This window comes from Pleurodeles waltl, chromosome 11 (assembly GCF_031143425.1).
Source record: "Pleurodeles waltl isolate 20211129_DDA chromosome 11, aPleWal1.hap1.20221129, whole genome shotgun sequence".
Taxonomy (NCBI): Eukaryota; Metazoa; Chordata; class Amphibia; order Caudata; family Salamandridae; genus Pleurodeles; species Pleurodeles waltl.
The window spans coordinates 333856787-333880971 of NC_090450.1; the positions used below are offsets into that span (position 1 = coordinate 333856787).

At 40.0% G+C, this 24185-nt stretch overlaps 1 protein-coding gene across 1 annotated transcript in view; it reads right to left on the reverse strand.

Annotated features, from left to right (window-relative positions):
• UBXN7 (UBX domain protein 7) overlaps positions 1 to 24185 on the reverse strand; it is a 484260-nt gene that overhangs the window by 311344 nt on the left and 148731 nt on the right. The window contains exon 3 of the mRNA XM_069213616.1: positions 20905 to 20978. Coding sequence (XP_069069717.1) covers positions 20905 to 20978 — 74 coding nt within the window. The remainder of the gene's footprint in view (positions 1 to 20904; positions 20979 to 24185) is intronic.

Consider the following 24185-nt stretch of genomic DNA (forward strand, 5'->3'; position numbering starts at 1 on the left):
TCAAAATATATGAAGAACAAAAGAAATAATTGCCACACACTCCGCTCAGCCACAGAATAAGTTTAAGTGGTTTATTCGGTGCAAAAAGAAAAAGAACAACGCGTTTCGACTATGCAGTCTTCTTCTTAGTTCAATAGTCCTTTCTCTAACAGATCTATTTATAGTGCATATTTCACATACCAATCCAATGCATTCTGGTTATGATAGTTCAATTATACAATGTAAAATTTCACCTAATTTATACTAAATTTCATCAATTCAAAAATGTGTTCGCCAGAAAATAATATAAATGATACACAAATTATATCTATTATATATTAAAATAAAAAAACATATTTTCATGTGTTAGAGAGAGAGCAAAATAAAGTATTATTCTACAATAAACAAAAAACAATAAACAGCCATTACATAATTAAATGAACCTCACAATTCATTACCCTAATTAATTTACTTCCAATTCATTGCTCAAATGTGAATCATGTGAAGAAAAGTTAATTTGATTAATATGGTCATATGATTTAATATTTAATCAAAATTCTAGTAATATTTTCAGTGAAATAGATTCCAATACATTTTAAATTCATTTTAAATCATTTTAAATCAGAGATGGACATAAAGTTCCTCGTCATAATTGAGCCCTAACGGGATCTTTGTCCTCATTAAGATGATATACTTAGATTCCAGTTGTCTCAATTTTTTTACTCTATCTCCACCTCTTTCATTTTCAGGAATGTGGTCTATCCCATAATAACGTAACATTCTCCAACTATTTGTTTCATGTTGTTGGAAGTGTTTGGCTATGGCATATGTTTGATCTTTATGTAAAACTGCTCTGACATGCTCTAAAATTCTCTTCTTAAGCATGCAGATTGTACTACCTACGTATCTCAGGCCACAATGACATTCAATTACATAAACTGTAAATTTCGTGTTACAAGTTATTCGGTGTTTAATGTTTATTACTGTTTCATCCCATAATTTTACAGTTTTAGTTGATTTTCCAATTTTGCAAGCTTTGCAGCTATTACATTTAATGAAGCCACATTGTTGTTCAATTAACCAATTCTGTTGATTTTTTATTGTGAAGTGGCTTCTTACAATATAATCTTTCAACGATGGAGCTTTTCGATACGTGATCATTGGACCTGATCCTATTATTGGACCAAGATCTAGGTCTTTCCGTATAATATGCCAATGTTTGCATAAAATGTTTTTGATAAGGCCACTTTCTTTAGTGTATTCAATTATCATCCTCACATTGTTTTCCTCTATTTTGTCCTGTATAGCCTGAGTTTTCTTGGGCACTAATGTCTCATCTCGAGAGATTGTTTGTACTTTTTCTAAATTTCTTTGTAAAAGTCGAGAATTGTAGCCTCTTTGTTTGAATCTATGTAAAGTTTCTTTATATTTCAACTGTACCTCTTTCTCATTGGAACAATTTCTACGCATTCTGATCAACTCTCCATAGGGAATACTTTTAAGAAGTGATTTAGGATGGAAACTTTGACCATGTAAAATACTATTTGTTGACGTCTTTTTACGAAAGACTGTGGTTTCTAATTTATTATTTTCTACATAAATATTAATGTCTAGAAAATTAATTGATGACTTACTCATTTCACAAGTAAACTGCAAACCCACATTATTCTGATTCAATTTGTCAAAGTATAGTTGAAAATCATCCTGTGTTCCTTGCCAAATTATAAATAAATCGTCAATGAAGCGTACCCAAAGTGCAATTTTATCCATAAATACATCATTATCCTTACTCCAAGCTATTTCCCTTTCCCACCAACCCATTGTTAAGTTGGCATAATTGGGAGAAAGGGAAATGCCCATAGCTGTACCACACATCTGCTGGTAAATCTCATGATTAAAGATAAAAATGTTATTATTGAGGCATAGTTCTATCATTGAAAGCAACATCTTTGAATGTTCAAATTCCGCAATACTTCGCTGTCTTAAAAAATATTCACATGCTCTTAAACCAATATCATGATTAATAGACGTGTATAAGGATACAACGTCTATTGTTACTAATAAGTAGTCATCCGACCAATTTAATTCCGATAAGATACGTAATAGATCTCCCGAATCCTTAATGTATGAGCTTAAAGTCATTACAATTGGTGCCAGATAAAAGTCAACATAGTCAGAAATTCTTTCATACAATGATTCACATGATGAAACTATTGGTCTACCAGGTGGTAATGTTAGTGATTTATGAATTTTAGGTAAAAAGTATATAGTTGGAATGGTTGGATTCTCCTTTTTCAAAAATTTAAATTCATCTAAATTCAGAAGTGATTTTTGATGCCAATCATCCAATTTCGAATGTAATTGATGAATCATTTGATTGATGGGATTATGATTCAATTTTCTGTAATTCGATTGATCATTTAATTGCCTGTATGCTTCTGTCATGTAATTTTGTATGTCCAAAACCACAATATTTCCACCCTTGTCTGCGGGTTTGATTATAATATTAGCATTGTTCGTTAATGATTTTAAGGCTAATCGTTCACTTGTTGAAAGATTTTCCCGATGACCATGGTGTCTGATATTTTGTAACTTTTCCAAATCTTCCAACACTAGTTCCATAAATATATCAATCTTATTTCCAGGTGATAATACCGGACAGAATTTAGATTTCTCTTTAAAATGACTGAACTGATGTTTATTAGTAGCTATATCCAATTCTCGTAAAACTTCTGATTCAGTGTAAGTTTCATCGGGTAGGTCAAAATATAAATCAAATAACGTTTTCAAGTCTCCAATTTGATCAATATATAAGTTGGATTGATGTGGAATGTCAGTTGATATTTCCTCTTGTGTTCCTTCAGTTTTTTTCGAGTTCATGGAATGATACTTGACCAATTTCAATTTGCGAATAAACTTGTAAATGTCAATACGAGTGTTTGCATAATTAAAATGTTTTTCCGGGCAGAAAGATAAACCTTTATTAAGTAAATGACGTTCAGACGATGTTAGTTCATAGTTCGAAAGGTTTATTACTAAGTCTGGCTTCTCAATTATTTGTTCTTTTGGCTCCTGAGGGGGTATTGCCTTTTTACACTTTCTTTTGGATCTTCTGATCTTCCTCCTCTGTTTTCTGTTTGATCTATTTTTCTTCCACCTCCTCGGTATCGATTTGTTCCTCTGCCTCTCGTTAGTCGTTGATCTAGATACAACACTTGCATTTCCTCTAAAAAAGTATTTCCACTGGGATTGTCAAGATGCTCTGAGGAACTTTCCCCTTCACTGATATCAGATTCACTGGGGGTATCTTCACTACTCTGAACAGACTTCAAATTCTTACGGTGTAAATCAGTTTTAAGACTTTCAAATCTCCTTGCAAAGGTTAAAATTCTGCCATACTTGTAATCTCTTTCATCTCGTATAAATTTATTTTTCTTCCGTTCCTGTATTTCAAGTTCATACTTTTCTAATCTGGATTCCATGTTGGTCCTAAAAACTAATTGTTCATCTTTTGTTTCACTTTTGTTAATTTTTTCTTCCACATCCTTGATTTGTTTGTAAATCTCTTCCAAATCCAATTTAGCATGTTTAATTAAAATTTTCATCATGTTTAGGGAACACTGTGTATTGTTCTCCTCCCATTCTTTGAATAGTTCTGATATACGTAGGTAGTACAATCTGCATGCTTAAGAAGAGAATTTTAGAGCATGTCAGAGCAGTTTTACATAAAGATCAAACATATGCCATAGCCAAACACTTCCAACAACATGAAACAAATAGTTGGAGAATGTTACGTTATTATGGGATAGACCACATTCCTGAAAATGAAAGAGGTGGAGATAGAGTAAAAAAATTGAGACAACTGGAATCTAAGTATATCATCTTAATGAGGACAAAGATCCCGTTAGGGCTCAATTATGACGAGGAACTTTATGTCCATCTCTGATTTAAAATGATTTAAAATGAATTTAAAATGTATTGGAATCTATTTCACTGAAAATATTACTAGAATTTTGATTAAATATTAAATCATATGACCATATTAATCAAATTAACTTTTCTTCACATGATTCACATTTGAGCAATGAATTGGAAGTAAATTAATTAGGGTAATGAATTGTGAGGTTCATTTAATTATGTAATGGCTGTTTATTGTTTTTTGTTTATTGTAGAATAATACTTTATTTTGCTCTCTCTCTAACACATGAAAATATGTTTTTTTATTTTAATATATAATAGATATAATTTGTGTATCATTTATATTATTTTCTGGCGAACACATTTTTGAATTGATGAAATTTAGTATAAATTAGGTGAAATTTTACATTGTATAATTGAACTATCATAACCAGAATGCATTGGATTGGTATGTGAAATATGCACTATAAATAGATCTGTTAGAGAAAGGACTATTGAACTAAGAAGAAGACTGCATAGTCGAAACGCGTTGTTCTTTTTCTTTTTGCACCGAATAAACCACTTAAACTTATTCTGTGGCTGAGCGGAGTGCGTGGCAATTATTTCTTTTGTTCTTCATATATATATATATATATATATATATATATATATATATATATATAATCTATATATCTATATATATATTAATATTACCCAGTAGACATTTGTTTGTGGCATGTGGTGCTGTAGATTCACATGCTTTGCATAAGTCCACCATCTAGTGTTGGGCTCGGAGTGTTACAGGTTGTTTTTCTTCTAAGAATATTTTCGAGTCACAAGTTCGAGTGACTTTTCCTCTCGGTGATACTGCGTATTGGCATTGACTCCTTTGTTAAATTGTTTTCCCGCAGGTGGGTGAAGTAAAGAATGTGTACATGTGTAAGTAGATAGTAAATAAAAGAGATGACCGTGCAATGTATATGGAAAATGTCACTTACCCAGTGTACATCTGTTCATGGCATTAGTCGCTGCAGATTCACATGCTGTGCACATCCCGCCATCTGGTGTTGGGCCCGGAGTGTTACAAGTTGTTTTTCTTCGAAGAAGTCTTTTCGAGTCACGAGATCGAGGGACTCCTCCCATTTCGGCTCCATTGCGCATGGGCGTCGACTCCATCTTAGATTGTTTTCCCCCGCAGAGGGTGAGGTAGGAGTTGTATATGTTAGTAATAGTGCCCACGCAATGGAGTGAATACGTATGTACATAATGTAGTTTAAAGTAATATATATATTTACAAATATACAGATGTTCAAGATCAACTTCTAAATGGCTACAGGCTCCCGGGGAGGCGGGTGGGCGCATGTGAATCTGGAGCGACTAATGCCACGAACAGATGTACACTGGGTAAGTGACATTTTCCGTTCGGTGGCATGTGTAGCTGCAGATACACATGCTGTGCATAGACTAGTAAGCAGTTATCTCCCCAAAAGCGGTGGTTCAGCCTGTAGGAGTTGAAGTTGTCTGAAACAATGTTCGTAGTACTGCATGGCCTACTGTGGCTTACTGTGTTGTTAGCACGTCTACACAGTAGTGTTTGGTAAATGTATGCGGCGTAGACCATGTAGCTGCCTTACATATTTCTGTCATTGGAATATTTCCTAGAAAGGCCAGGGTAGCACCTTTCTTTCTAGTTGAGTGTGCCCTTGGTGTAATAGGCAGTTCTCTTTTAGCTTTAAGATAACAGGTTTGAATGCACTTAACTATCCATCTAGCAATGCCTTGCTTAGAAATTGGATTTCCTGTATGAGGTTTTTGGAAAGCAATAAATAATTGTTTTGTTTTGCGAATTAGTTTTGTTCTGTCAATGTAGTACATTAACGCCCTTTTGATGTCCAATGTATGTAGTGCTCTTTCCGCTACAGAGTCTGGCTGTGGGAAGAACACTGGTAATTCTACAGTTTGATTTAAGTGGAATGGTGATATGACTTTTGGTAAAAATTTAGGATTTGTTCGTAGAACTACTTTATGCTTGTGTATTTGAATAAATGGTTCTTGTATGGTAAATGCTTGAATCTCACTTACTCTTCTTAAAGATGTGATGGCAATTAAAAATGCAACTTTCCATGTTAAGTATTGCATTTCACAAGAGTGCATGGGCTCAAAATGTGGACCCATGAGTCGTGTTAAGACAATGTTAAGGTTCCATGAAGGAACTGGTGGTGTTCTTGGTGGTATAATTCTCTTTAGACCTTCCATAAATGCTTTTATGACTGGTATTCTAAATAGAGAAGTTGAGTGCGTAATTTGCAGGTAAGCTGAAATTGCTGTAAGATGTATTTTAATGGAAGAGAAAGCTAGCTTTGATTTTTGCAAATGTAGTAAGTATCCTACGATGTCTTTGGCAGATGCGTGTAAGGGTTGAATTTGATTGTTGTGGCAGTAATATACAAATCTTTTCCACTTATTTGCATAGCAATGTCTAGTGGTAGGTTTCCTAGCTTGTTTTATGACCTCCATACATTCCTGTGTAAGGTCTAAATGTCCGAACTCTAGGACTTCAGGAGCCAGATTGCTAGATTCAGCGATGCAGGATTTGGGTGCCTGATCTGTTGTTTGTGTTGCGTTAACAGATCTGGTATGTTTGGTAGCTTGACATGAGGCACTACTGAGAGGTCTAGTAGTGTTGTGTACCAAGGTTGCCTTGCCCATGTTGGTGCTATTAGTATGAGTTTGAGTTTGTTTTGACTCAGCTTGTTTATTAGATATGGAAGGAGTGGGAGAGGGGGAAAAGCGTAAGCAAATATCCCTGACCAACTCATCCATAACGCATTGCCCCGAGACTGATCTTGTGGGTACCTGGATGCGAAGTTTTGGCATTTTGAGTTTTCCTTTGTTGCAAATAGATCTATTTGTGGCGTTCCCCAACTTTGGAAGTAAGTATTCAGTATTTGGGGGTGAATCTCCCATTCGTGGATCTGTTGGTGATCCAGAGAAAGATTGTCCGCTAGCTGGTTCTGAATTCCTGGAATAAATTGTGCTATTAGGCGAATGTGGTTGAGAATCGCCCAATGCCATATTTTCTGTGCCAGGAGACACAACTGTGTTGAGTGTGTGCCTCCCTGTTTGTTTAGGTAATACATCGTTGTCATGTTGTCTGTTTTGACAAGGATGTGTTTGTAGCTTATTATGGGTTGAAATGCTTTCAGCGCTAGAAATACTGCCAATAGTTCTAAGTGATTTATGTGAAAGTGTTTTTGGTGAGTGTCCCATTGTCCTTGGATGTTGTACTGATTGAGGTGAGCTCCCCACCCTATCATGGAGGCATCTGTTGTTATTACGTATTGTGGCACTGGGTCTTGGAAAGGCCGCCCTTGGTTTAAATTTATACTGTTCCACCATTGAAGCGAGGTGTATGTTTGGCGGTCTACCAACACCAGATCTAGAATTTGACCCTGTGCCTGTGACCACTGTGATGCTAGGCACTGTTGTAAGGGCCGCATGTGCAACCTTGCGTTTGGGACAATGGCTATGCATGAAGACATCATGCCTAGGAGTTTCATTACTTTTTTGACTTGTATTTTTTGATTTGGATACATGGCCTGTATTACATTGTGAAATGCCTGAACCCTTTGTGGGCTTGGCGTGGCAATCCTTTTTGCTGTGTTGATTGTCGCCCCTAAGTATTGCTGTGTTTGACACGGCAGAAGGTGTGACTTTGTGTAGTTGATTGAGAAACCTAGTTTGTGGAGGGTTTCTATGACATACTTTGTGTGTTGTGAACACCGTTCTAGCGTGTTTGTTTTGATTAACCAATCGTCTAGGTACGGGAACACATGTATTTGCTGCCTTCTGATATGTGCAGCTACGACTGCCAGGCATTTTGTAAAAACTCTTGGCGCAGTTGTTATTCCGAACGGCAACACCTTGAATTGGTAGTGTACCCCCTGGAATACAAACCTTAAGTACTCTCTGTGTGAAGGATGTATCGGTATATGGAAATATGCATCCTTTAGGTCTAGTGTTGTCATGTAGTCTTGTTGTTTGAGCAGTGGGATTACGTCTTGTAATGTCACCATGTGAAAGTGATCTGATTTGATGTAGGTATTTAATGTTCTGAGATCTAATATAGGTCTCAGACTCTTGTCTTTTTTGGGTATGAGAAAGTACAGAGAGTAAACTCCTGTTCCTTTCTGTTGGTTTGGTACTAATTCTATTGCTTCTTTTTGTAGCAACGCCTGAACTTCTAGTCCAAGAAGATCTATATGTTGTTTTGACATATTGTGTGTTTTCGGTGGGACGTTTGGAGGGAATTTGAGAAATTCTATGCAATAACCATGCTGGATAATTGCCAGGACCCAAGTATCTGTTGTTATTTCCTCCCAATGTTTGTAAAACTTGCTTAGTCTCCCCCCCACAGGTGTTATGTGTTGGGGATGTGTGACTTGTAAGTCACTGCTTATTTTGAGGAGTTTTGGGACTTTGGAACTTTCCTCTATTTTTTTGGAACTGTCCCCCTCTATATTGTCCCCGAAAACTTCCACGCAGATATTGGCTCTGATAAGTGGGCCTTGTTTGTGAGGTTGTGGGTTCTGTGCTTTGCCCTCGAAACCCCCCTCGAAAAACTGTGTTTTTCGAAATGTGCCTCTGCTCTGTGGGGAGTAGAGTGCGCCCATGGCTTTGGCCGTGTCAGTGTCCTTCTTAAGTTTTTCGATAGCAGTGTCCACCTCCGGCCCAAACAACTGCTGTCTGTTAAATGGCATATTGAGCACAGCTTGCTGTATTTCTGGTTTAAATCCTGAAGTACGCAGCCATGCATGTCTCCTTATTGTCACTGCTGTGTTGACAGTTCTAGCAGCTGTGTCTGCAGCATCCATAGCTGACCGTATCTGATTGTTGGAGATACTCTGTCCTTCTTCAACTACTTGCTGTGCTCTTTTGTGGAACTCCTTGGGCAAATGTTCTATTAAATGTTGCATTTCGTCCCAATGAGCCCTATCATATCTGGCCAACAAAGCCTGTGAATTTGCAATACGCCACTGGTTTGCTGCCTTTGCCACCACCCTTTTGCCTGCTGCGTCAAATTTGCGACTTTCCTTATCTGGAGGTGGTGCATCTCCTGAAGTATGTGAGTTTCCTCTTTTGCGAGCTGCCCCTACCACAACTGAGTCCGGTGTTAGCTGTTGTGTGATGTACACGGGGTCTGTTGGTGGCGGTTTATATTTTTTCTTCACTCTTGGAGTAATGGTCCTTCCTTTTACAGGCTCCTGAAACACTTGTTTGGAGTGTTTGAGCATCCCAGGTAGCATGGGAAGACTCTGGTACTGGCTGTGTGTGGACGACAGTATATTAAATAGGAAGTCGTCTTCAATGGGCTCTGCATGTAGGCTGACATTATGAAATGCCGCTGCCCTCGACACCACTTGTGCGTAGGCTGTACTATCTTCTGGTGGCGACGGTCTAGCTGGATAACAGTCAGGACTATTATCTGACACTGGTGCATCATAAAGGTCCCATGCGTCAGGGTCATCTTGACTCATCCCTGTGTGGGTCGGGGATTGCATCATAGGTGGAGTGGCTACCGGTGATGGTTGCGGAGAGTATTGTGGAAATGGTGGCGGGGTTACTTGTTTAGCCACCTTTGCCTGTGACTGCTTGTCTTTCTCCTGGAAGGCAAGTTTGCGTTTCATCCTAATAGGAGGGAGATTGCTGATCTTTCCCGTTTCTTTTTGGATGTGGAGCCATCTTTGGGTGTAGTCCGGCTCCATTGCCTCTAGTTCCTGTCCAAATTTATGTTTTTTAATTTGTGAGGACAGTCCTTGTTCCTCTGTGTAGGAACTTGATTTCGGTTCCGAAGCCGGATGTTTCTGTATCGAAACCTTTTCGGCTACTTTTTTCGGTTCCGATGAAACCTTTTTTGTTTTCGGCATCGTGGTCTCTCGGTGCCGACTCATTTCGGTGCCGCTGTCTCGGTGCCGAACCTGCTCGGAGCCACTATCTCGAGCCCGAGATTGCTGTGTGGCGGTATCTCGACCGGAGTCGGATGACTTCGCTACCAGCGTGCCCCTTTTCGGTGCCGATGATCGGTCACCTATTTTTCGGGTTAAGCCATGGCCTGTTGGCAGTGGTGTCCCCTGGGCTTTTGTTTTCTTCTCATGAGTTTTATGTTTCGACGTCTTACTCACGGTTTTCGGCGTTTCTTCGGGATCGAGCTCGTCCGAGTCCGATTCATGGATGGAAAAGCTTTCTTCTTCCTCCTGGAAACGCCCTTGTCCTGTCGGCGCCGACGCCATCTGCAGTCTTCTTGCTCTTCGGTCTCTTAATGTCTTCCTCGACCGAAACGCTCGACAGGCTTCACAGGTATCCTCCTTGTGCTCTGGTGACAGACACAAGTTACAGACCAGATGCTGATCTGTATATGGATACTTGTTATGGCATTTTGGGCAGAAGCGGAATGGAGTCCGTTCCATCAGCCTTGAAGAGACACGTGGCCGGGCCGACCAGGCCCCAACGGGGGGATCGAAAAAACCCCGAAAGGCCACCGGAGCTCTTCAAAAGTCGATGTCGATCTGTTATAACTAACCCGATACCGAACGCAAACAATACCGACGATTTTTCTGAGATTCTAACTAACTTTCCGACCCGAAACACGGAGCGAAAAGGAACACGTCCGAACCCGATGGCGGAAAAAAAACAATCTAAGATGGAGTCGACGCCCATGCGCAATGGAGCCGAAATGGGAGGAGTCCCTCGATCTCGTGACTCGAAAAGACTTCTTCGAAGAAAAACAACTTGTAACACTCCGGGCCCAACACCAGATGGCGGGATGTGCACAGCATGTGTATCTGCAGCTACACATGCCACCGAACACATATGTACAATATTTAGTACACGGGGAGGAGTGAGGTTGCATGTGAATCTACAGCACTACATGCCACGAAGAAATGTCTACTGGGTAAGTAACATTTTCCGTTCACTGGCCTGTGTATAGATACATATGCTTAGCATAGACTGTAAAGCAGTCCCCTCCTAAATAAGCAGTGGCTAGCCTGTAGGAGTTAAAATAGCTTGAAATAATGTCCTAAGGACTGCTTGACCAACATTTGCTTGTTGACGAGCTAGAACATCTACACAGTAGTGTTCAGTAAATGTGTATGGTGTTGACCAAGTAGCAGCTTTACAAATATCTGCTATTGGAATATTTCCTAAAAAGGACATAGAGGCACCTTTTTTCCTGGTAGTGTGCGCTCTAGGAGTTACTGGTAGTTGTCTTTTAGTTTTAAGATAACAAGTTTGGATACACTTGACTATCCTTCAAGCTAATCCCTTCTTTGACATTGTATTACCCTTGTGAGTCATTGAAAAAACTACAAATAGTTGTTTTGATTTCCTAAAACTATTTGTCCTGTCAATGTAATACATGAGAGCTCTTAACATCTAGTGTATGGAGAGCTCTTTCAGCGATTGAGTCGGGCTGTGGGAAGAAGACTGGCCACTCCACTGATTCATTAATATGAAATGATGAAACTACTTTAGGAAGAAATTTGGGTTTTGTCTTATGTACTTTTTTTTCTTTATGTATTTGGAAGAAGGGTTCCTCTAAAGTGAAGCCTTGTATTTCATTAACTCTTCTTAAAGAAGTTATAGCTACTAAAAAACAACCTTCCATGAAAGGAAATGTAAAGCACAGGAGTGCATAGGTTCAAATTGTGGACGCATAAGTCTGGTAAGTACAATGTTAAGGTTTCATAAAGGAGCTGAAGGAAGTCTCGGTGGAATAACTCTTTTAAGGCCTTAATTACAGGAATTCTAAATAGAGAGACAAGTTGTCTATTCTGGAGGTAAGCAGCTATGGCTGCTAAGTGAAGTCTAATAGAAGGGTATGCTAGGTTTGCCTTTTGCAAATGTAGCAAATAACAGACAATGTCTTGTACTGAAGGTTTAACTGGATTAATATTTTTACGTTTATGCTGCTAAACGTTTCAATTTAGCAGCATAACACTATCAAGTTGAAGGTTTGTGTGCTTCTTTAAGAAGGTCCATACAATCAGAAGGAAGTTGTAAGTAGCCAAACTCTGACTTCAGGAGCCATATCGCAAGATTGAGTGCTTTGGGGTTTGGATGTCTGATTTGACCTCTCTTTTGAGTCAGAAGATCTGGTCTGTTCGGAAGATTGAGATGTGGAACCACAGACCGGTCCAACAGTGTTGTGTATCGAGGCTGACGTGCCATGAGGGGACTACAAGTATCATGATGAGTGATGTTTTTTTTCATTTGCACATCAGAAATGGTATGAGTTGGAGAGGCGAAAAGCGTAAGCAATTATCCCCTACCAATTTATCCATATAGTATTGACCTTGGAATGAGGGTGTGGGGATCTGGATGCAAAGTTTGGCATTTTGAGTTTTCTGTGGTGGCAAAGAGATCTATTGCTGGCGTTCCCCACAGTTGAAAGTATTGGTGAAGTACTTGTTGATGAATTTCCCATTTGTGGACTTATTGCTGCGTCCTGCACAATAGGTTCCGCTCTCTTATTGTCCATACTTGGGAGATAATCTGCCAGTAATCAAACGTGATTGTGAATCACCCACTTCAAATTGTCTGAGCTAGAAGGGACAATTGCGCTGAATGTGTCCCTGAATGTTTCGGCAGATAATATATTGTTGTCATATTGTCTGTATGGACTAACACTATCTTGTATGAGATTTGTGTAAAGAATGCTTTGAGTGACAGAAAGAGTGCTAGTTGCTCTAAATAATTGATGTGATGAGTCTGTTGAATGGGATCCCATTTCCCCTGTATGTTGATGTTGTCGAAGTGAGCCCCTCAACCTGTCTGTGATGCATCTGTTGTGAGAGTGATTTGAGGCACAGGGTCCTGTAATTGATGCCTTTTTGAAAGGTTGGTGGGATTCCACCATTGCAGAGAGCGATGAGCCTGGCGGTCTAACACTAGATCCTGAAGATGACCTGTGACAGACCACTGTTGAGAAAGGCATTGTTGCAGTGGACGCATGTGTAGTCTGCATGGGAAACTATGGCTATACAGGAAGCCATAATTCCCAACAGTTGCATCACTATCTTCATTGTGTAAGTATGATTCTCCTGTAACAGAGAAGAGAGTTTGAAAAGCTTTAATCCTTATTGTGTTTGGATATGCTAATGCTGACTGAGTGTTCAGAATGGCTCCCAGATACGATTCTATTTATATTAAGGTTGAAGATGAGATTTGAGGTAATTTATTGTGAACCCCAAATTGTGTAGAAGACTGACAGTGTGCTGGGTTTGTTCCTGGCAAGTGTGTATTGTACTGGCTTTTATGAGCCAGCCGTCTAGATATGGGCAAACATGTATGTGCCGTCTTCTTAGAAATGCTGCTACTACTACTACAGCTAAGCATTTTGTGAATACTCTTGGAGCTGTTGTTACTCCAAATGGTAGAACTTTGCATTGGTAGTGCTTTTCTGCAATGACAAATCTTAGATATTTGTGATGTGCTGGATGTATGAGATTGTGAAAATAGGCATCTCTGAGATCCAATGCTATGATGTAATCCCATTGTTGTAATAGGGGAATAACATTGTGCAGAGTGACCATATGGAAATGCCCTGAGAATATTTAGAGATTGAGGTGTCTGAGATCTAAAATTGGTCTTAATGAACCATCCTTTTTGGGTATGAGGAAGTAAAGTGAATTTACTTCTGACCCTTTTAGGGATATAGTTACTGGTTCTATACCCCCCTTTGAGAAGAAGGGACTGTACTTCCTCCTTCAACAGAATAAGATAATCTTAAGAACATTTGTGGGAACGGAACAAGAAGGAATGTTTGGTGGTGTGGACATGTGTTCTAGAAAATAGCAATGTTGGATAATTGATAGAAACCACTGATCTGTAGTGATGTTTTTCCATTGTGGATATAAATGTACCAGTCTTCCTCCCATAGGAAATATATGAGCTGTGGGAATTTGTAAGAAGTCACTGTTTTGTTGAGGTGAAAGAACCTCTGTAAGCAGATGTTTTACCTCTTCCTTTATTATTAGATACTCTGCAAGAGAATCTGAATGAACCTCTGTTATAGAAGTGTGACCCTTGTTTCTGTTGAGAGGTGGATGGGTCTGTGGTTGATGGTTTGAAACCACCTCTAAATTGTGGCTTACGAAAAGTGCCTCTAGTGGGTGTGTTGTATAATGCACCCGTAGCTTTAGCTGTTTTCTGAGTCTTTCTTAAGTTTCTCTATGATGGTATCCACCTCTGATCTAAATAAATGCTCCTTATCAAAGGGTATGTTTAATACAGCTTGCTGTATCTCTGATTTAAAACATGAACATCTTAACCATGCATCTCTCCTGATTTGTATGCTGGTGTTGACCCCTCTTGCTGCTTTATCAGCTGCATCAGTAGCACATCTAATTGCATTATTAGAGATAGCCTGTCCCCTGCTACTATTTTTTGTTGCCCTCTTTTCTGAAGTTCCGGTGGAAGATATTGCAACATTTCTGCCATCCCATCCCAGTGGGCCCCATCATACCTCGCCAGGAGTGACTAGGAATTTGAAATCCTTCAGTGGCTCGCAGCCTGAGTAGCCACTCTTTGACCTGCTGTGTCTATTCTTTTACTTTCTTTGTCTAGAGGAAGAGCATCTACTGTAGACTGACCAGTGACACGTTTTCTTGCCGCACTTACAACTATAGAGCCAGGTGGTAATTGTGCTCTAATAAAAACTGGATCAGAGGGTGCAGGTTTGAACTTTTTAATCAACCCTGGGTGTAATTATTCTTGCCTTGACGGGTTCCTTAAGAATTTTTGTAGCGTGTCTAAGCATACCTGGAAGCATAGGGAGGCATTGGTATTCTTTGTGTGTACATGTCAAGGTATTAACCAGAAAATCCTCTTCAATTGGATCTGTATGCAATTGTACATTGTGACAGGCAGCTGCCCTAGGTATCACTTGATTGTAAGCAGTGTCCTCTTCAGGGTGACATGGCCTCGCTGGGTATAAATCCGGCTCATTAGGGAGAATGGGATCAGGATCATATAGATCCCATAAGTCTACTGCTTCTTGAATCTCACTTAAGTCATCCCTATGAGGTGATGCGGATGATGTTTGTGGAGAGAACTGTGTAGGTGAGGGCGGTAGAATGAAGGAGAGGATAATGTGGTGGTGAAGGCTGAAGTTGTTGTGCAGCCTTTTCTTTCTCCTTCTCTTTTGATAATTTTTTAGGTGGAGGTCCGGCATCCAAAGTCTCCTGTAATTTACGCTTTTTTTTTTTGTTGCTAGAGGAGGAGAGGCTATGATCCTTCCGATTTCCTTTTGTATTTGAAGTTTGCGCTGCTTAGCGTCCATAACCTCTAATACAAATTGTACATGACTCCTCAGTAGCTGCAGAATGTTTACTGCTGGCAGTTTTCGATTCTGAGGACTTTGACACTGAATGCTTGACACGGACCGAAAATGTCAGCTCCGAAAGTGGTGTTACTTTTTCCCCGAGGTGGAAATGTCAGATTTTCGGCTCGATACCGGAACAGATGTAGCAGTCTGGATTCTTTTTAAGTGTCTTTGTTTGGTGAGATGGGACTGATTTAGTCACGTACTGCACCAGTGGTATGGACTGACTGTCGACATCAGAGTCTGGATCAGAGTCTGAATCTGTAACGGTAACCGGCTGTGCGCTGTCCTACTTCTTCCTGCAAGTGCTCTTCTTCAAAGATGTTGGATATGTCTTCGGACAACTTGGACACCAGCTCCAAACGACACGCTCTTCGGTCCCGGAGAGTCTTCTTCGATCGAAAGGATCTACAAGCATCACAGGTCTCTCTTCTGTGTTCCAGAGACAGACAGAGATTACACACCAAAAGCTGATCAGTATAGGGAAATTCGGCATAACACCGAGGACAGAACCGAAACGGAGTTCATTCCATCACTGTTCAACTACAATGTGTGGAAGTAGGCTTTAGAAGGGCAGGGTCGCCTCTAAGGGCAAGAAATCAACCCTGACGATAGAAATCGATTATAAAGTGTAGAAAACACAATGGAAACTATACCAATAGTTAGAATAAAGTTAAAAAGATACCGAACCGAGAGCTGCCGGAGCAAAAGGAAACACGCCCGAACCTGACGGCAGAAAGAAAACAAGTACTCTATGCCCATGTGCAATATTACAGAGAGGAGGAGTCACTCGAACTGGTGACTCAAAAATATTCTTCGAAGAAGAAAAAAAAACTTGTAACACTTCGAGCCCAACACTAGATTGTGGACTTATGCAAACCATGTGTATCCACAGCTACACATACATCAAACACACACACACACATATATATATATTTAATTTTTTGCACTTTAAAAACAAAAGTTAGAGGAATGTAATAGTTGGGTTATGAATTTACACTCACAAAGCCACACAAATTCAGCTGTTCTAGTTAAAGCTATTTCAAACAACTATAACTTGTGCCCTATGGTAACTATAACTTGCACTCCGCCATGCACAGTTTACTCATCAATAATTTTATTGCAAACGTTGCAGTGATATTATGAATGATAACATAGATGATGTCATGAATGGTATAATATGTGGGGCAATTAGTTGTACATGGCGAGGGTGTGAGTTAGAGTTACGTTAGGGCACAGGTTATAGTTACTTGAAATAACTGAGTATAACAGATGAATTTCTATGGTTTTGTGCGTGTAAATTCAGAACATAACTATAGCATCCCTCTAACCTTTGGTTTCTTCAATGGATTTCCAAGTTTTTTTTTTAGTACTTTCTACTAGCTAATTAGTAAGTCGTACCACGCTGGTTAAATGTATAGTGCATCTACTACACTACAGCTGAATAAAGGACCATGAGGTAATGTCTCCAGTGATGTTGTGTGTCTAATTTTGATAATGTGATTGTTCCTCAAGTGTCTTCAAACGGAAATCTGCAATAACATGACTCCTCGTGTAGAGAAAACGATAAGACTACAAAGAGTTGAACGATCACCAAACAAGGGCACTTCCACTTAATTATATTATATGTAATAAGTGCATCTTTGTTTGGTGGAGACATGCTTACTTTCCTCTGCATCAAGAACGCATCTCCAAAATCGGTGGGAAATGTACTGATGGGGCCTCTTGGTAAGCTGTCCATCATCCTAGAAAAAGGCGGGAAGACATTGCATACCACTAACATATAAGTGAGTGGGCCAAACCAGGAGAGCTTCTGGGTCATTTTGCACACTTGTGATTAAAAGAGAGAACGGCGTGCTCTGTTCTCAACAGTAAATGACTTAAGAGAACCCACTTATCAAGTCACTACATAGCATATTTCGCATTTACGGACCGAGGGACAATCCTCAAGGTCCCCAAGATCCCTGCCAGCTTCCCGCCTCTAGCAGAAGCCGGCACTTCTCCTGCATGCAGGGAGCCGATAAAAATGCTGCTCCCTGCGTGCAGCAGCAATCCTTTCATCTGTTTTTCTCTGCTGCCAGCAAGCAGCAGTCGTCTTCCTGCTTCTGTCCACTGGGAGCGGACTTAAAGTTTGCTCTCACATGGTGGGAGCTCTCAAAGCTCCAGCCAAGCTAAAGCAAACTGCTATCTCCCGAGGGTGGGCACCTCTGGAGATAGGGAGCTGGCCCTGGGGGAAGTTAGTCCCCATGGCCATTAATGGCTCCTGGAGGGGGCTGGACAGCACCTCGTCTTTTAGTTTGCAGAGTGCCGGCCCTGGGAGGTGGTTGTTCCCAGGGCCAAATATGGCCCTCTCCCTGGGGCTCTAAAGAGTTTTCGTGAGTGGGGTCCGCAGGGCACCCCCTACAGTATTTAAATAAAGCCCCTGGGAACCTTGTGGTCCCTGGAGCTATAAAGAGCCTCAGGAGGGGGATCCGTGTGTACCTCCTCCAATCTTTGCTATGCAGAATGATCCCAGGACCTGGTCTACCCAGGGGCTAATCTTTAAACAAGCACAAGAGACTTTTTTTTTTTTTTTTAACCGGGATCCGCCGATCCTCAGCAATTTCACAGGAAAATAAAAAAAGAAAATGCTTTTTGGCACTAGGGGCGCCCAGCACCAGGGCTCAGGGTATTTCTACCCTGCCCTCTTTTCTTTATAGTTTTCTTTATGTTGGGGACTCAGCTGAGTACGAGTCCCAAAATGGCTGCCAACACTATCTGGTTCAAGCGTTGGCAGCTAATCAGCTATCAGCACTGGGACTGTTGGATCGGCGGATGATCAGCATCCCTAGATATCTATATTCCTTTTTTCTTCAATTTCTCAAAAACTGCTGAATGGATTTACAAGAAAATAACAACAAGCATTTGCAATGCAAAAGGTCTTGCGTTTGCTGGAGTTAGAGCTATTGGCATTGTAAATGCATAACTGGACTTTTCTTGCCACATAAACTGGTTTACCCTGACACATAATTTGGTCCTCTCTGCCACATACTTCGAGTGGCCCTGCCTATAACTAAAGAACTTCCATTAACCTTCTTCCTCTATATTGCTATTATTTATTATATTTATTTATATCATTACTTTGGGGTCCCCCCTGATCTAGTGGGATGACCCAGACAGAAAGAGCGTGTCATGCTCAGCATTTTGATGGCGGTCTCATTGTCCTAGGACCACCACACAGTGAGCTTTGAGCAAAAATGTTTTGAATACCCGGTAAAGCATTATGTGGCGAGTTTCCGAGTGCAGCGGATATTGTATTATCTTGACTGCAATGCTCAGAACAGCCCAGAGAGGGCACCACCATAAAAATAGCATTTGTGAGAAACATGGTCGTGTAACCGTATAGTCGCCACTATGTAGATATAGTTAGGACCTATTTTATATAGCAAAAGTGTTTTTAATTTTGTTAATTTTGATGAATCATCACAAAATGTTCACAACTTATACTTTGCTAAGTTCAGCTTCTGTGTTGAAAGTTTTGGGGTGATCTGTCATGCTGGAGCTGAGAAAAGAGGGGGGGGGGTCCCAAAAAGCATTTTCCTCATTCATTTTTCCATAGGACCTTTAGACACAAAGCTAGATTCTGTTTCGCAGATCACGCTTTTTGTGATTCGGTGTGAATCTGTTCAGTAGTTTCAGAGAAATGTAAGGCAAAAAAAATATATATATATAGTGACACGGATCCTCCGCGGATCCAACTGTCCCTGTGCTGATAGCTGACTGGTTGCCAACACTTCAGCAAGGTGGAGCCCTCTTGGGACTCGGCTTCAGCCAAGTCCCAGAAAAAAAAAAATGCAAAAAAAAGTCCAAGGTAGAGTCACCCTGACCCCTTAGCCCTGGTGCTGGGCTTCCTGAGGGACCCCGCCAGGACTAAAGAGGTTTTTCTTTTAAACATCCCAAACAAATGTGGATGGATCTGCAGATTTTTCAGAGATTTAAATTAAAAAATAAAACACAGTCTCCTGCACTTTTTCTTTTTATTTGCCCCCAGGTAGGCCAGGTCCCAGGAGCATCATGGGTGGGGGGTTGCATAGGGCACCCCTCCTTGCACTTTAATAAGCCCCAGGGAGCGCCACCTCCTCCAGCCAATGTCTAAATAAGAGCAGGTATGGGTGCAGCTGTCAAAGCAGCTCCGTGCTTGATGAAGCAATGGCACTGCAGGGGAAGCCCTCCCCATGCACAGCTTTTTTGTCAAAAATGTAAAGGCAAATAATACATTGATATTATCAATGGTGTTATCAAAGATGTCATGAATGGCATAATTTATAGGTAATTAGCAGTGCATGGCAAGGGAGTGAGTTATAGTTACCTTAAAGCACAAATTAATGTTACTTGAGATAACTAACTATAGCTGGTGAATTTCTAAGGTTTTGTACTTTTAAAATGTGAGCCTAACTATAACGTCCCTGTAACCTTTGTATGTTTCAGTGAATATAGATATTTATAGATTGACAGACAGACAGCTAGATATAGATATACACACACACACACACACACACACACACACACACACACACACACACACACACACACACACACACACACACACACACACACACACACACACACACACACACACACACACACACACACACACACACACACACACACACACATATATATATATATATATATATATATATATTCACTGAAAGTACAGTTATGGTTAGCTGCGGAGTGCCCAACCCAGGACCTTCTAGGGACAAAGAGGAGGCCCAGTAGTGGGTTTTGACCCAGACCTCGCAGGAAGACCAACAAGGGCTCATGAAACTGTGTGAGTTTGCGAACTAGGCCGTGGTGTGTGCAAACCCTGGGGCATAATCTGTTTTTTTTTCCTTTATTTTTAACAGGGCAGGGTTAAAGTGGCCCTCCTACCCCATTCACCACCATAGCCAGGGAATACACCCTCTCCCTCATTATGCCTCCTTTATTTTTTTCATGGATGCAAGGGCCAAGCCACACTAGCTGTAACGGACAACAGATAATAGTAGAAAATGTTTTTTTTTTGTTTTTTTGCAGAGTTTCATTGACTAAAAGTCAAGATATCTGTTATTAACCCTTTCAAGGCTTTTACAAAACTGTTGAAACACTATTTTCTCGAACAGTACTAAGACAGATTTACATAAAACGAATTATGAAACGATTGGTGTGATTTCATCCAGCATTCTTTTCCTGTAGCAGAGAGCCACGATTCCTATGGCAATTACAATAGAAAAGGAAATTTTTTGACTAGACATCTCTACTTGCTTGGTCTGCACAAAACTTGCCAAGCACAACCAAAATGGGTAGTTATTTGCAGTCACTAAGAACCAAAAAACAGTTCTTTTAGGGAAACTTTGACAAAACCATATGTACACACAGGCTAATGTGGTGTGCAGTATGCATGTATTTGTGACAAAACACAAACAATATGATACATACCACTGATAAAAGCCCTTGCAGATGCATGCGCTGTCAAGCCAGACTGAAAAGGGAATACAAGTTTGAAGAATAACTTTGTACCACCTCTGGTTCACCGTCATTTTTTGACACATACAGCAGATGAGTTACCTCCCACATCATCTAATCAGACACTTCGAGTTCAGTACGCTTTTATGTCAACTCACCACCAAACAGGGGTTCCGGCTCCACAAGAACTTCCTGCTTCTGTGGAATTGGTGCTCTTACATCATCATCATCACTGAAACAAAAAGAACACAAATCTTAATACTACAGTTAGAATCCACCAAAGCAGATGTTTGAAATCATAAATTATTAATTAGCAAGAGAAAAATATTCAGTGATATCCCATCATATATTGTTTTCAAATGTCACAATTGACTATCCTGTTCATCAAATGTTGTCAAATTCATCCGTTTATCTCCTATATGTGTAATACAGTTCATAACAGATTTTAATCTCTCCAACAACGTAGATGAGCCCCATTAAACCATATGGCTATCATGAACCAAATAGCATTTGACTGCCCTACCCACATCTAGTCTATTCTGGAAAACTCCCTAATATGCACAGATCAGGTCAGATTTCCATCTCACAAACTTGTTTCAGCTTAGGGAAGATGGATTACCATTAATTCTCTATTTCTAAACACAGACATAGGGCAGCAGTCATCATAGGCACATATCTGAGTACTTGTCAGAGAATGTATTTTGTCATGTGGAGGTGTAATGCAGCTGGTATACAGCCTAGCACTTGCCTTTGCTCAAAATAAACATAAAAGAAAGTTTGTGCATCGCAGTATTTATTTTGTTCCATTCTAATTTAGGTGGTTCTAAGCAGATATCTTATTGCCTATACAGCACATCTTCCATGTTTGGGCACAATAAGAGAACCAAGCTTGTCACAGATCTGAGCAGTATGCCAGCTACTGACAGTAACAAAATGCCAGATAATATACTAGTAAGTTAATTCCCCGGACAAACTAATAGAAAGCTACACAGTTGAAGATATTTATAAAAAATAGCGTAATTTAATGACAAGTCCAAACTCCACCTCAAGCTTCAAAAAGGGAAGAGTTAAGTCCCAACCCGGAGGTGTGGAATTCCTATAGCCCGAAGTCCATGATATATTGTTCGGGGTCAAAGACAACAAGTTCTCATGTTTATTTTGTCCTTGGGACAAGTAGGCCCAGCTCCAGCAGCCCAAACCCTTTTGCCTGCAAGTTTACAGTACCACATTATGGATCAGTGACTGGCATTGTCTGCAGTTAAGGTAATATTGGTGCCCTTGGTAATGCTGTTCGAAGCTGTATTTATGGGTCATTAAAATGTTGTAAGCTCGGACTGCACTACTGACATTGGTTCCAGTATTAAAATGTGTCCAATATTTGCAAAGTTTAACAGTATGAGCCTATGTATAATGTTCCAGCATGCTCTCTGGTTTGTTGCAAATATTTGCAGACATTCGAGACATTGCAGACATTCTTGGCTTTCAAAATAAAATGTTCACAAAAAATGGAACTATGAAAAAAAGTTGTGATAAACTACTGTGAAATTTAGGTACCATTTCTTTCAAGCCTCATTCAGTAAAATGTGTTCATACATGCTAGTATTTCCAAAAAATCAAAATGGAAAAATTAGTGTAACCACTTCAAACAAGATTATGGGAAATTTGAAAATAAACAAGCAATGGCAAAGCCAATAGGTCTGACATTGGTGGTGAGCTTTTTGGTTTTGTCAATGCTTGTCATTTTGACATGGTTTTGGTAGAGCCTTATTGTTGTGGGAGCTGCTAGGACCTCACCATCATAAACACCGACAAAAAGAAAACATATTTTTGGTCTCAAAACGCACATCTTGCCACAGTAGTTACAATAGTTTGGGGCACTACACAAAACCACTTTATGTGCCAATATGCTCCTTGTGAAATAGTGAAGCCAGACGATAAACAGAGAGGGAGACAATTTTAATCAAAACAGGTCTTGGAAAACCAATTAGGTGCCCAATTCTTAAAGAAAATCACAGAACTGCACACATGATATGTCCTTGCATTAATACAGATTTACCGCTTTCATTAATTCCCAATAATTTACAGATGTAGGGCAGGAAATTGTAATCCAAGAAAATATTTGTGAACTGCACTTTAGCACAAGCAAATATGCATGTGTAGATTTGCTCATGCCAAAATCTATTGAGCGTTTTACAAGTTCACTATCCCTCCAATTACTTTTTCCCCAACCCTGGAAGAAGTTTTACTTCTGCCTTTGTCAGGAGTAAATTTCCAATCTTTCCCTGCATGGCAAAAGATTGGAGAAATGATGGTGCAAACCCCTAAACAATGCAAGTTAGTAGGTTTGCACAGACTCAATAGGGCATTCCAGCCCTAGTACTATTGCTTACGGCTACTTTCCAGCCCCAGGATTTAGATCTGCTGAAAGTTGGCAAAATAAGGGAACTGCTAGTATTCAAACCCTTTAATAGTATGAGCCCTGGATTATTCAGAGAGGCTTTTATCAGAGCTCGGATTCAACGAGAGTGCTGCCATAATTTGTCACCGTACTACACGGCGACAGTGACAAGTGGATATTTTTACAGGACAAGTAAATTTATGAAGCAACCTGTCCCATGGACAAGTAGATATTGTATCAAATTTCACACCCCACACTGCCAACCCATCAGCTAAGTGACCAATCATAATCCTAAATCCTCCATCTTCCCATTTTGATACTCATAACTAACTTGCACAGGAATGGTGGCAGAATACCAGGGATAGGAGCTAACTCTTTCGTGAGGCACATCTGTATCCAGACATCTCAACCTTAGCAAAAAGCTTGTGGAGTATGAAATCTACTTTGCTTATAAAAACAATGATTTTTAAATGTAGCAACGAACCTAGATACTCCTTGCTCTATGGTCATTTCAATTTATAATGTCACGCTCAACTGTTTGTTCATTTCTGGAATTAAATGCCGCTGTTGTGGTTGCAAAATGACAATATTTCCCACATTGTGCTCTAGAAAAAGTGCAATGTCATAACATACAGCATAATTTTGGGGACCCCTACATATTGTGACTGACACTTATTTCAGTCCAGTTTCCTATGCAGCTAGCAAGCGACTCCATGAAGACACAGAAAAGAAAAGGGGACAAAGAGCTGCCCTTTTCAATCCCCACTGAGCCAAAGTATTCCCCATTAAAGATAAAGCAACTCAGGTTATATTACATAGTAAATCACCTGGAATAGAAACTCCACTGTCTCTATTGCAGCCCAGTTTACAAGGTCCAAAGTTTTTTCGCCATTCAAAATTAAAACAGCCAAAGGTTCCGCAAAACGAATGAATATTTGAAGCCAAGAGGTGTGTGGAGATAAATATTGTTTTATCTGGATGCACATGTGTGTTGATTACACAAGCCAATCAATTTTATACTAGCAACATATTTTACAGTCT